At 38.2% G+C, this 14,030-nt stretch overlaps 1 protein-coding gene across 3 annotated transcripts; it reads left to right on the top strand.

The window, feature by feature from the left end:
- Window positions 1-563: 563 nt before the first annotated feature.
- On the top strand, window positions 564-12,216 carry LOC114141047 (OX-2 membrane glycoprotein-like). Of its 3 annotated transcripts, none has more exons than XM_028011453.1 (7): window positions 564-648; window positions 1,839-1,894; window positions 7,168-7,257; window positions 7,363-7,614; window positions 7,707-8,021; window positions 8,671-8,758; window positions 8,877-12,216. In XM_028011453.1, exons 1-7 carry the CDS (start codon window positions 611-613, stop codon window positions 8,914-8,916), a joined length of 879 nt encoding a protein of 292 aa, XP_027867254.1. In that variant the 5' UTR covers window positions 564-610; the 3' UTR covers window positions 8,917-12,216. The 3 variants fall into 3 exon arrangements, with proteins under 3 accessions (XP_027867254.1, XP_027867255.1, XP_027867256.1); XM_028011454.1 differs by having other exon boundaries at window positions 565-648; window positions 8,880-12,216; XM_028011455.1 differs by lacking the exons at window positions 564-648; window positions 1,839-1,894 and adding an exon at window positions 6,058-6,413.
- Window positions 12,217-14,030: the final 1,814 nt, after the last annotated feature.

Here is a 14,030-nt window from a genome sequence, read left to right as displayed (position 1 = left end):
AAAAGTGAAAACTCAAGTTTTGCATTGTAAGGAAGCTTTTTTATATTTTAAAGCTTCTTGTTTTTGTTTTGGGTTTTTTAAGTGAAATTTGTGCTACTTTTGACTACAAAACCATCAGACAACCTATATGACAATATGTATTTGTGTTCGTTTTATATCTGAGTGAAATATATGTCACAATTCTGGGATGCTTTTCATCTGCTTTCATATTTTCTTTTAAGTTTTGATCTTACCCAACCAGTTTATTCATTCCTGTTATTTGTTTGTTCTTACTTTGTATTCTGTGTGCATTTTACAGTGTATAACTAAAACTGATTCTCTTTTGTTACCCCTCTAGGTGGTATTTTTGTGGGCCCCAGTGTCCCCCACATGACAGCGGGCCGACAGGAAACGGGGAAGGAGAGGGGGGAAGACAGGGTCCGGGAGTCGAACCCACGACGGCCGCGTCGAGGACCGAAGGCCTCCAAATACGGGTCGCGCCCTAAAACTGATTCTCTTGGTTTCTGGTCATTGCAGCCAATCAGCCACCTGTTTCTCATTTAGTAATCAGGACTCCCTGTGTTTCAGGCTCTAAAAATGGTTCAACATCATAAAACACTGAAGCTTTTTCATGCGGAGTCAATTTATTAAGACATCAAGAAGTGGCAGGTGAGTTAAAGTTCATCTTAAAATGGAAACATTGACACTAAAAATAATCAATCGATTTTTTTACTGTAATATTTGGCGTTCATCAATAAATTTCACCAAACAGAATCAACCAACCGACTGAAGATTGCATGTTTGCTGCACTCAAATAATTGCATGCTATTCAGTTGACTAAGTTACAGGGAAAAAACCCATTTAGGATCAAATGCAAAGAAAAACTAATCCATTTTTTTCTTTTTCTTTTTTGCACAATTTTTAGATTTTAATTTGAAATTTTTTTATTAAAGAAAATTCTGCCCTAAATAATTTTAATCAACTATTAATTGTATAAAGAGCCACTTTATTCAAAATAATAATAATAAAAATACTTTATTGCTAATAAATATTACATAAAATAAAATAAATATTTGTTATGTAATTATATTAGAATTGACAGATTTATTTGCTCATATAATGTTTTATTTTGTGACACTTGTTTTATAAAGCTACTTTATGTAGTTTTTAATTGCTGTTTTTATTTCCGGGTCTTTTTGGTTCATGTCCATATAATATGAAATGAGGGGGGCGGGGTTTAATCTGTGGGGCGGTCCTCTTGCTTCCTCCCACGGTCCAGAAACATGACTGTCAGGTTAATTTAATTGTAAACAAGTGGGACTTGCACCTAGTTAGATGTGTGTGGCTGTTTGTTCTGAGTTGCCCTGTAATGGGTGAACACTTCCTCTCACGTTCTCTTTCCTGAAGACTCATCTAGTGCATATAAACATGTCTTAAGTTGGTTTCCTGCAACTTTTAGGTGTCTGCTTGAACACATGTGGATCAAATAGCTTAGAAGTCTTAGCTTGAGAACTTGACTGCATACTGAGAAGGTCATTCAGTCTTTTGATTCAGGTGAATGGATCATCTAAAAGCTGCAGGACTTTGAGATGTTGTAGGTTCTTGTTGAAATTACACAGGAATTTAATTAGCATTTAGAGAACCCTTCACCTCCTGAAACAGGAAGCTTTGATTGAATTTATTTGATTGCATTAAAAGAAATGGGACAATACAATCTTTCATAAGTCTAAATTTTATTATGTTTTTATTTTTTAAATTCTTCTTTCATTTCCTTTCTGAAACCCTTCGACAAACAGATTTTCTTTGTTTATGTTTGGTGTTCCCCGGACTCTAACTTCGACATTTCTGTTTATTCACAGAGGAAGTACGAGGTCAAGAGCATCTGACCTGAAACCCCCTCCTCTTTACTTTTCAGGTGTGTGGCTTCCTTTTTTTCCCCTCCATCTATACATGCAGTTCATGCAGCCGATTGTGTTCACTTTTCCTGTCCGTCATATTATTTTTCCTTATCGGTTGCAATGACTGTTGCTCAGGACTTGTGCAGACTTGCAGTATTCGGGGTCAGAAGAACAGGTCATCTCAGCACAATTTCAGGGACTTCCGGTCCAAAAAACTCCAAAAAACATCAGCTATCGTGACTCAGGCTGCAAGTTCAGCAGAATACTTGCTAATGAGGGTTCAGTGACATGCAATAAACCATGATTTCTTATTACTTTCACTACCTAGAGTCGGTTGTTATTGAAGGAAAGGTGGATGCTCTGTTTGGATAAGAGCTTAAATTTCTGCTAAAGAGCTTTTTTTTTTTTTATTGTAAGACCAAAACATTGAGACAAAACGCTGCTGCTCCAAACATAGAGTTGCACACTTGTTATTTACTTGCACAAATGATGGTTATTTTTCCTAGCCAGTCACGATGTCATGGTTTTCTGTGGTTGTCGTGTTTATGAAGGTATTCCCCGGCTCAAAGTTCAAACCTCCGAGACTTTAAAGCAGGATTTGAGGACAACGAGAAAGCAAATCTGTAAAATACAGAGATGTTATGAGCATTGATTGCTTTAGAAGCTATTGTATTGTTTTTTTTTCTTTTATGTTTGTTTCTTTTTCAGCTGTTTCTCAGAATACAGGTTAGATTCTGAAAGCAGAATGCCTGGATCTTTTGAAGGATCTTTAGGAACCACCAGAGGTGATTTTTCTCTGAAACTTCCTGAGTGAAAACTAGTTACCTGAAATGATGATAATCTGTGAAAAGATCCAAATCCTCCATGGCCTTCAGATATTGCTGTCTGAAGAAATGCACCGCTCCCGGCCAAAAACAACCAATCAGAGCCAGGAGGAGGGTCTTAGCGCTGTCTATCAACTTACTGTTCCAGAGAAACCCATTAATCCACCGTCATCAGACACTAACTAGCCTTAGCGTCCGATGACGTTAAGGCTAGTTAGCGTAGTAGTAATGGCCTACTACTAATTCGTAGTAGGCCATTCGTAGTACGAAGGTCTACTATGAATTAGCCTTCGTAGTAGGCTAATTTGTGGTGAGCAAACTGTAGTAGCATGAGAGTGACTGTTCTGGCTCTGATTGGTTGTTTCTGACTTGTGCATTTTTGCACTTAGCAAAGGAGCTTTTTTTTCCACTGATTATTTGTCTGTCTCTTGGCAATGATAATTTTAAGAATTATGAAAAAAAAAAAGCATTTTTCAACAAAATCTCTTCAAGATTGACTTTAATTTATTGTGTGCTGTGAAAACCACAAACATAAAGGCCCTCTGTTGATGATAACAAAGAGTTATCTCGTGACTGCACCCCACTCCAGAGGTCCTAGGCAAATTATCTTGTAATCTTGAGCATTTCAAGTTAACATCAACATACAAGTTACAAATCTGCAGAATATGAAACAAAAAATGTCTTAAACGGACTACTGGCCAAACTTAATAACAGCGGTGCAACAACAAATTGCCCTTTGTGACAAGACAAATGCATCTTGCATCCATTAGATTAAACACAATTGTGAACCACAACAGTTTGTTTGCTGGAACCAATTATGAAACTATCCATCCATCCATCCATTTTCTGTGCACCCTTGTCCCTAATGGGGTCGGGAGGGTTGCTGGTGCCTATCTCCAGCTACGTTCCGGGCGAGAGGCGGGGTACACCCCGGACAGGTCGCCAGTCTGTCGCAGGGCAACACAGAGACATACAGGACAAACAACCATGCACACACACACCTAGGGAGAATTTAGAGAAACCAATTGACCTGACAGTCATGTTTTTGGACTGTGGGAGGAAGCCGGAGTACCCGGAGAGAACCCACGCATGCACAGGGAGAACATGCAAACTCCATGCAGAAAGACCCCGGCCGGGAATCGAACCCAGGACCTTCTTGCTGCAAGGCAACAGTGCTACCAACTGCGCCACTGTGCAGCCCTATTATGAAACTATTTCATGCATAAGCTGTTTCAGTGACATGTTGGCTTATAGCTGTCATTTCTTTGTATCAGCTTAAAAAGAATTTCAGCTCTTCCTTTTGAAAAGAAACCCCCCAGGGAAAGGAACTGCTTTTTGACTGACTGGCAGACTGTGACTATCTTTGACAGGCAGGCGCAGAAGTTTGAAAATGAGAGAAGTGACACCTGCGATAAGAAACAAAAAACAAACAAAAAAAAAAGGCCTGTGTATTTCAGTCTGACGGGAGGTTTAATTTAGATTCATAAAAGTCTAAGCAGCTAGCTTTTCTAACCTGGTTCTGGTTTAAAACCAAATTTAACCTCAGTATAAAGGTTCTTCCCTGCCCCATTTTATTCCAAGTTATATGGCATAATTACTGTTGTTCATCCATTTAGATATAGTAGCTATGGCTACATTTGCTGTAAAGCACTTAGAATGGAATTACATAATGATAAGATACATTTGATGCGTGCTTAAGAGCAGGTGATTCAGTCTGAAACTGAAATATGAAAGAAAACACACTGAAGCAAAACTATTAAATATTTTGATAATGATAAAATGTTTTGTGTATCTTTTAAAAACTCGCAGCAGCACAACTCAGAGCTACCAGGTTATTTCCTACGCCGTGACTCTGAGGAATTAATCAGGAACTTCCCCATAAAAGTTCTATAAACAATATTGAGCAACACCCTAATGAATAATGCTAGGGATTTGTGTCATACAAAAACATCTGAACCCTTTTAACACATTCCAATGCTGTGCAATTCAACTGAAAAACACATTTGTTTGAAGGTTTTGGGGCTGAGTTAGTAGATTACAGAGGAGCTCATGGTGGTCCTTCTGATAAGTTTCAGTTTTCTATTTCTTGAACTTGGGAGACAATTTGCTACAATTAACCATTTAGTGTTTTGTCCCACCCCAGGGCGTAAGTTATCGTTACGCCTCTCAGATTCCAGTCAGCCTGAAACTACGTTTTTAAGCTGAACTACGTCAGACCATAGCGTGTCCTCCCTCAAGGTTTGAGAGGATATTTCTGTTTTCAACTATTCTTCTTCACATGACCCTTCCTGGCAATGCGTCTCTCACCTGTTGGCTATCCCATGTTTTTTCCAATTACTGTGAAATATAATACTATTGTATTCATTGCACCCTTCTCCTGACTGATGCCTTTGTACACTAGAATCCTTTGTAACGTCTCTGCAAACTATAAAAGATGTAAGAAATGATCTAGCATGACCTGACAAGTTGACTTTACTTGGTAATCATATGGTTTTTTCACAACATGGGTTTATTGTAACAGTTATGATTCAACCAACCAAACCAGTCCAGACTTATTGTGCTTCTAAATGTCTCTTCCTGTTCTCCTTTCCTAGGATAGAACAGAGGAAATTGTAGCTTAGATTTCCTCTAACATAATGTTCATGCGCCATTCATAGATTCCCTGGAGAAGTTGGTTTTATGTTCCTGTAGAAGACGGGCGAAACAGTCTGAAGTGGACGTTAAACATGTCACGGCATCTGAGTGGTGATGAAATTTACCGAACATGAGCTCAGCAAACTTCTGTCATTTTTTTTTCCCTTTGGTATTGTGGTTGAAGTGAGACGTGGTTCACCACAAACCCCAGACCCAAAACGAGAACACGTCAGACGGGAATTAAATGAGAAAACAATCTAAACTCTAGAAATGTAACAGTGTAACTTTCTACTTGTTTCGGTTGGAATTTGTAAGCTGTGACTTTGTGTTTCTGTGCGGTCTTAGTCATTCTTCAAAATGGGAAAGGCGAGAAAAATATTCAATCAAAGCATGCGGTGATATGTTGGAGTTTCCAGGATAAACACTGTTTCTGCTGAGGTACCAGTGATTGGGAGGGGCAACGAAACATTGCTGCATGTGTCGAGTATCATGAACTTGTTCACAACCTGCCAAAATGAGAATGTGACTGTGATCATGTGCTCAACAGAAAATAAATCTAGAGTAAGCCAACAACTTTAGGGAACTTCTACTATTGGTATCAGTGTTCTTTCCCTTCTTGACTCAAGTCAACGTCAAGTAAATATTGTTTGCAGAAGTGCTGACACTGTTTACTGGATGCTGAGTAAAAAAAAAAAAAAAAAAGCTGCAAAACACTAGTTGACTAGTTTCAATTTTTTAGCAGAAATATAAAAATATACCTCATAGAGCAGATCTAAAATTAAGTTAGTCTGATTTTAAGTTACAACTGTTTCAGTTCTTCAGATCTGATTCTTAATGTTTTAACTTTCCCCAGAAATTATTTGCGGTATTTATTTATTAAACTGAATTGCAAAGAAAATCAACTGAGGCAGAGGGAAGCACCCTCCCTCCTCCCCCACAAATCATCATGAGTCACTCAGGAGAAATCCGGCGCATATAAGAGGCAGTACAGCCTAAACAGAAAGTATTTTCTGATCGTGCTGCATTCAGTGACACAGGATGCTACTGATCCTCTCTGTCCTCTGTTTGGCTTTCAGTGGTAAGATTGCTTTTTGACCATAATACAATTCTGTTCTTTATATTTACTTCACCTGTACTGACTGTATGTTTAGTTATTATACAGTATAATATTGTTTTGCAGTGTACAGTAAAACAAAATTTCTTCTTTCTGAAGGGGCTTGTAAGAATTTGATTAATATAAAAATGTTATACTAATAATAAAATGTTATTTTATTATTTTTATTAACATGAAATTTATCTTTAGTTAAATTTGTGAATAGTTGCACTTAAAAAAAGGTCCAGTTCACGTAAATAATGAAAATGTATATTTATACATTATATTTTGTAATAAACTTTATAATATATACAATTCTATATTTTAAAATAATAAAATATTATTTTACAATAATACAATTTCAATTTTAGTAGTGTATATCATAAAATATACATTTTTATTTATGCATTTGCATCATTTATAGATTTATGTATTTTTATGATTTATTTAAATTCATTTATTATTATGTCAGGGTTTGGACTATTTTCTTAAATTATTAGCATGAAATGTATTTTATGTTTCATTTGTGGTTTACTTATGATACATTATCCAGTTATATATTGCATTTTCTTTATATTCATGTAATTTATGGATTCATGTATTTCTATTTCATTTATTTTGATTAGGACTTATGCAATAACAATTTTATTATTATTCTGTCACACCGTGTTGAACCGTTTTCATGTCGGTGAGGTCTCTTGCTACGCTCTGTTTGCTGACTCTGTGTTTCTGTTTCCAGCCCACGCCTCTGACATCGACCTCCATGGGACGACCACAGTCTCGTACGGTGGGGATGCAAACTTCAACTGTATGCTAGCAAACCCAACAGGTAAGTCCCACATCTGGAGCGTTTCCTGACAGCTGGCTATAAATAAACAACCATGACTCTTTCAAAGGTTACCTGTGACGTACTGACTGTTTGTTTTCCCCGCAGGCGTTCTGCAGGTCACCTGGCAGCGGGGTCTTAGACCTGAGTCATTGGAAAACATGGCAACATACAACAAACCTGTTGGGGAGCAAATAAATGAGCCTTTTAAAGGGAAGGTGATCTTGAACAACTCATCCTTAAGCTCCTCGTCCATCACATTGAAGAATGTGATGTGGGCAGATGAAAATTGTTACGTCTGTTCCTTCAACGTGTATCCTGATGGCTCCAAAAGGAAGCAGATCTGCCTCAAGGTGGAAGGTGAGCTGGTGTTTCTTTTCTTACGATGGTCTTTATTTCAAAATGTCGCAAAACATTAAGCAGGAGTAACGATTTCCAATTTTTCCATGAAGGAATATCAGAGACGCACAAAAGGAACTCCTCCACAAGCAGTTCTGCCCCTAACGGCAGAAAGGAAGAACTCAGTTGCTCAGCCACAGGGAAACCCGCTCCCAAGATTTCCTGGAACACCTCCAATCTTGCTCGCATAGACGCCCCACCGACTACAGTCAGCAACAGTGATGGGACATTCACCACCAGCAGCAACATCACAGTGCAGATGCCTACAGACTGGAGAGGACATGTGTACTGTGTAGTGAACCAAGGACTGCCGGGACAGCGGCAGGAGGAATTCCCCTTTTCTTCACTCGAAAAGGAAGAGGAGGAAGGTACGCATGCTGGACTTAAAAGTTTTACAAGCTATCATGTGGAGAATTGTGTAAACGGCCTGTGTCTTCTGATGTGCTATCTGAGAGGGAACCAATCAGGAAGTGCCACTCCTGTGGAAGTTCAAATTCCAGATAATCTTCAGCTCTCCCATTGATGTACAAATACCTAGTTCCACGAAGTTCCATAGAGGCATAAGAAATTCCCTAAGAGTTCTCACTGCCTGGTAGTGATGTCAAACATTTACATACCTGATTGTTGTCATAATGATCACCCAATCAGGAAGTCAGGAAATCCCAGAAATTCACTTCATTTCCCGGTGCACCAGTCTCACCTCTCTCAGCCCTGGAAGTCAAAGCAAGCTGAGTCATGGTTCCCTTTTAATCAGCTGAGCTGTGACTCACAAGCCCTCCAAGGCTTTAGTTTCACTTTTAGTCCAGTTTCATGTTCCCGGAAACCCCACGTCACACTGCACTGTGAGGTTTGGGGTAGAGAGGGGGGTCTCAGGAGGTTTACTGTACTGACCCCAGAGGTTCATTCTCAGAATGTAATAGTAAAAGTAAGAGAGGCAGGGATTCCCAACTTCCTCTTTTTGGGAAATATGAGCTAGCTCATTTCTGAGCAAACTAACCAAGTGTTGTTTCTCTTCAGGTAATGTGTCACAGAAGACTCTGATCATCGCAGTCCTAGCAATCATCACCTGCGTCACTGTCATAGCAGTTGTATTCCTCCACAAGAGGTGAGGTTTCACTTTCCATAAACAGAAACTGTACTGCCCGGTGCAATAACACCTCAACATGCATCATCACCCCCCCTAAACACACACACCCTCCTGATCTTTCTGTTTCTCTTTCCAGCAGATTAAAGAGAAGATGTAACGATTTAAATGTCGTTTGATCCGCCTTTTCAGCAGCACAGCATTCAAGCATTACAACCACCTCGGAGTCTGTCACACTGATTCACTGTTCATAAGCTAAAGCCGGACGCGACTCTCTGAATTTGAACGGCACCACCTCACATGTCTCTCCAACTGCAGCTCTTCTTGCACTTTAACTCGGAGTTTGTCTACCGACTTTGTTGAATGTAGGAGCCACGGCACAACCACAGCCGCGTGCTCTAAAGGAAGTGTTGCGCAATAAAAAGTTTACGTCAGCAAAATGGCTTCTTAACTGAGCTTCTGGCGCCATCTAGTGTCCTGTTGTGTGAACATGTTATTCCTTCATAAGCCATCCTTAGAAATTAAATGTGATTTTATTTGTGCAAACATATTGGACGTCTTACCTCAGTTAAAAAAATATATATTTAGACATGTTTTTGTTATAAAAGCCAACATGTATTGATGTGTTCAGTGGCAGACATTTTGGTCTTGTGTTTCTAAATGTTATTTATTGCTTGCACAAAAAAATGCATAAATTAATATACCATTTTATTTAACGCAAGGAATGTGAAATTTGACTTAAATTAGTTTTTGCTATTTATTTTCAAACATATTTATTGTTTTGTTGAGTAAATGTTTTTTTTTTTAGGTTTTTGATCGAACTGGCGATTAAAAGTGTTTATTTCTTCTTATCAAGCAAAATGTGTTGTCTGTTTCATATTTAGAGCTTGCTATTATTACGTGCAACGTGCAATTTATTCATAAAAGTCCATTTATATTACAGAATGCGCTTGCCAAACTCTCATAAGGTGATGAGTTAAAAGTAAATATTCATAAAAGCATAATTCTCCCCCTCCCCATTTTTTTCACATTTGATTTCTTCTTCTTCAAAGCAGGAAAGAGAGGAGAGCACATTATTTTTAGGAAAACAAAGATGATCCTGGGTTCTCTGGTAATCGTTAAAGGTTGGATTACCAGAGATGTAGACACATGCCATCCAGATGCTTGGGAGTAATGCCAGTAAAAATCTTTCCTACTGTAACAAACGTAAACATGCAGAGTTTGCTAAAATCTACTTGAACTTTCTGGTTTTTGATCAGATTAGACAAAGCTGCATCTCAGCAGTTGCTGAAGGTGTGTTTACTGAGTGTGCAGGAGGGATCCATCTGTTCCTGAGGTCCATTAAGCCCTGGGCCTGAACTTTATCAGAATCACCTCACACAGCTCGGCTTCAAGAACCTTCATATGTTCAGGTGAAGATTAAATCCACCAGGAGTCAGTTTGGTGGATTGAAGTGATTTAGTTTCCTCAGTATACAATGTAAAACGGAATCTTTACATGAAGGTAAGTAATCCTTTAAAAAGTTGTTTAGCTGCTGAAGGTGTTGACTTTATGTCAAGACTTCTTGTGTCAGAGTAACTGTTGGATCTCAATCTCATGGCCTTGTACCTGGCAAGAACTGAATGTCTCCTAACCAAACAACCAACCACCTTGTGATGAAGCCTCTTTGACAGATTCAGCTTTGGCTTATTTCCTGGAGCTTTGTTGTTCTAATTTTGCTTTGCCAAAATCTGTCAAATACGAATGACAAACAGCAGCTCAGAACAAATGTGCCATGGCAAGGTGGAGACAGAATTCCAGGGGAGTGGGGATACATCTGTACCATCTCTTTAGGGAGAGGAAACCCAGATCTCAAGATCTTCATGTTGATGATGTTGGAAGGTTGACTGATGTACCAAGACTAAAGTAGGAATAAGAAGGTGTCCTGGATCCCCATTTGTCACTCAGAATTGTTTACTGGGTGGTGTTTTCAAGATTGTGTATTTTTATGATGTAAAGCACTATGAACTGTCTTGTTGCTGAAATGTGATATACAAACAATCTTGAATGATAATTAAAAGTCTGAATAGCCTGTTTGCTTGCAGAGCATTTAATTAAATCAGTCAATCCAGGTGTGGTGGTGCAGGTAGTTACACCTGAGAGTCATGAGTTAAACCTGTCACTCAGTGAGCAGTGAAACTGTGGAAGGTTGTGTAAGATCATGTGGTCAACAGGTTAAGGCATCAGTCACCAAGTATGAAGGACAAAGGTTCAAATCCTGGAAAGAGTGTCTGTTTTTTCAATCTTGTTCAAAAGTGACACAGACAGTAGAAAATATAAATGCGCCACGAGAAACTTGCAAAGTGTGGAAGGGTTTGTGGTTCACAGGTTAAGGCATCAGACCTCAGTTACAAAAGATGTGGGTTCAAGTCCTGATCTTGGTCTGTAAATAAAGTAGATATTCATGCTTAATTTGGGATTTAATTGGATTTTTAAATTAAAACCCACAAATGATTTCTGCTTAAATATGCTGGGTTTTTTTATCAATCTATTTTTACTCCAGGAATGCACCGATTTCAAAGTTTTTTGCTGATACTGTCGATAATTCTGTTTTCCTGTTTTTGCATAAAAACCAAAAACACAGGAAAATCGGCATTATCAGCAAAAAAACTTTGAAATCGGTGCATTTTTACTCCAGGAATGCACCGATTTCAAAGTTTTTTGCTGATACTGTCGATAATTCTGTTTTCCTGTTTTTGCATAAAAACCAAAAACACAGGAAAATCGGCAGTATCAGCAAAAAAACTTTGAAATCGGTGCATTTTTACTCCAAGAATGCACCGATTTCAACGTTTTTTTGCTGATACTGCCGATATTCCTGTTTTGCTGGTTTTGTTTAAAAACCAGCAAAACAAAAATATCAGCAGTATCAACAAAAAAACCTTTGAAATCGGTGCATTCCCAGAATAAAATTGATTATGATGAACTTTGTGGGTTTTAACCTAAAAATCCCATTAAATCCCAAATTAAGCATGAATATCTACTTTACTTACAGACCAAGATCAGGATTTGAACCCACATCTTTTGTAATTGAGGTCTGATGCCTTAACCTGTGGACCACATGATCTACTACACTGCAGAAGTTTCTCGTGGCGCATTTATATTTTCTGCTGTCAATGGTAATTTTGAAAGAGGCTGACAAAATAGACATTCTGTCCAGGATTTGAACCCTTGTCCTTCATACTTGATGTCTGATGCCATAACCTGTACTTTTTTCACTCCGGGAATGCACCGATTTCAAAGTTTTTTCTGATACTGCAGATATTCCTGTTTTGCTGGTTTTTAAGCAAAAACAGCAAAGAAGATTTTTGGCTTGTTTTTCCCTCAACAGGAAACCATGACGCTCCACGCTGTTGCCGTCCTGATCCTTGCTCTCTCTGCAGCCGAGGTGTCCGAGGCTCTGAACTTCTTCCAGAAACACGTTGTCACCAGCATGAATTCCTACATATAGCAAAATGAAAAAGATAAATAAACCTGAAAAACGGTGCAAGCCAATCAATACCTTCTTCTTGGACACTAAAGGAGTTCTTACTGGAATCTGTAACTTTGGCAAAAACCGTCAAACACATGCTATAAATCTCAAAATCATTGATTGTAAAAGTTTTAAGAACTCAAACGGATACCCTCATCGCAAATACAGAGCTGTCAAAGGTCAAGCAACTAGTGTTACAGTCTTGTGTAATCAAAACCGTGTGGCTTATCACCTGGATAAAGTCGTGAGAAAAAGAAATAATGGTTAATTTTCCACTTTGTGCTGCGTCTATGTTCTGTACAAGCAGCAACAACTGATATCTGGAGCAACTTTTCCACTTGGAACCTTTTCCTTGTCAATTACTATTTGAAATAAAGCATTTTCTGCAGTTTGGAAATAATATTTACAAACAATAAAGTAAATTGGAAAGGAAATGTAACTACCAGACTCGTCTTTGATGTTCACTTTTTCACTATTTTTATTTTTTGAAAACTAAAAAGAAAGAGAAAACTTTCCAGGACGAATGGCTTTTCAGGTGGTGGTGAGGTTTTTCTCCCACATCTCTGTACAAACAGCAGAGGGCGCTGCTGTCCAACCTGTGGCGCCATCTTTTACTGATCTTTATAATAATAAAATAATAATAATAATACCACTACATTTTATTGTGGCTTTAGTAAAATGACTCGCGCTTTCTTTAAATGCACATTTCTCTGTCAGACTTAAATCAATTTAACCAACATGACATTCAGATCCAACCACAATGTGATCAGATCTAAATCAGATAGCATGCAGGCTAAAGCCTAGTCTAAACATCTAGACGCTTGTTCTGTTCTCTAAAACCAAAGCCAACTGGTTTTTAGTGGCTTTAAAGACACACAAAAAGAAAAAGAAAATGTTGAGATTCATTTCAGGTCAATATTTCAGGTTTGGTTGTTTTGCCTTTGGAGAGAACATCAAATGCTCAAATGCCTTTTGAATATATATTTTACTGATTTTAAGCAATTTATCCCTTCAGAGGATTTTAGTTGATTTAATACAACAAAAAGTGTCCCAGTTTTCAGATAGTGAGCTATGAATTCACTAGAAGAGACCTGAAGGTTCAGTTCTTGTAAACAGGGGTGGTGTTGTGGTCACAATGGTCGGACAGATAGTTATTGATGACTACAACAAACCTCTGTAGTCGCAGGTGTTGGTGGAGAAAAGTTCAAAGTGACATTCTCTTGATCGGTCCGTTTTACCATCTCATGAGAAATTCTGAGCATTGTGTACTCTCAGGGAAAACTCGGTAAAGTTGCATATCCTCAAGTAATTATTAAACCGTTTTATAATAGTTTAACTAATAAACTAACAGCTCTACTACAGTTTTTCTCTTGTTTCGAAGGTGAAAGTTGTTCCTTAAAACGCAGGAAATAAGTTCAACAGGCAACAATAGATTTATTTCTGTCGTCAAGACCATAAGTATGCTACTGTTTTGCAAACAGTGTTTCGCTATTAAAAATAATAGCAAAACACCTACAGCTATGCTTAAGATTTCACTGCAGGTAAATGCAACATTCAGTGTCTTTGCTCAGTCTATGCAGGTCATGCATGTGCGACTGCTGTTGCAGGTGTGGTTTTGTGGTTCCTTTCAGTGAAAATCCTCCATTCACACTGTTCATGATAAATTTATATATGTAGTCTCAACTACATATCAGTTGAGACTCGATTTTAGTATTTATATTATATCCAATATACAGATGCAACTTCAGTCAATTTTTCCTACAACCTTAGTTTCTTTTAAAT

The sequence above is a fragment of the Xiphophorus couchianus genome, chromosome 24 (assembly GCF_001444195.1).
Source record: "Xiphophorus couchianus chromosome 24, X_couchianus-1.0, whole genome shotgun sequence".
NCBI lineage: Eukaryota > Metazoa > Chordata > Actinopteri > Cyprinodontiformes > Poeciliidae > Xiphophorus > Xiphophorus couchianus.
Note: the sequence above shows the minus strand (reverse complement) of the source record. Positions and strands in the feature narration are given on the sequence as shown.

Excerpts from the sequence above, each read along its gene's own strand:
- LOC114141047 (XM_028011453.1), top strand. The coding sequence starts at position 611 with ATGCGGAGTCAATTTATTAAGACATCAAGAAGTGGCAG. Across the intron at positions 8,022-8,670 it reads CGAAAAGGAAGAGGAGGAAG|GTAATGTGTCACAGAAGACT; the intron begins GTACGCATGCTG and ends GTTTCTCTTCAG. Across the intron at positions 8,759-8,876 it reads GTTGTATTCCTCCACAAGAG|CAGATTAAAGAGAAGATGTA; the intron begins GTGAGGTTTCAC and ends TTCTCTTTCCAG.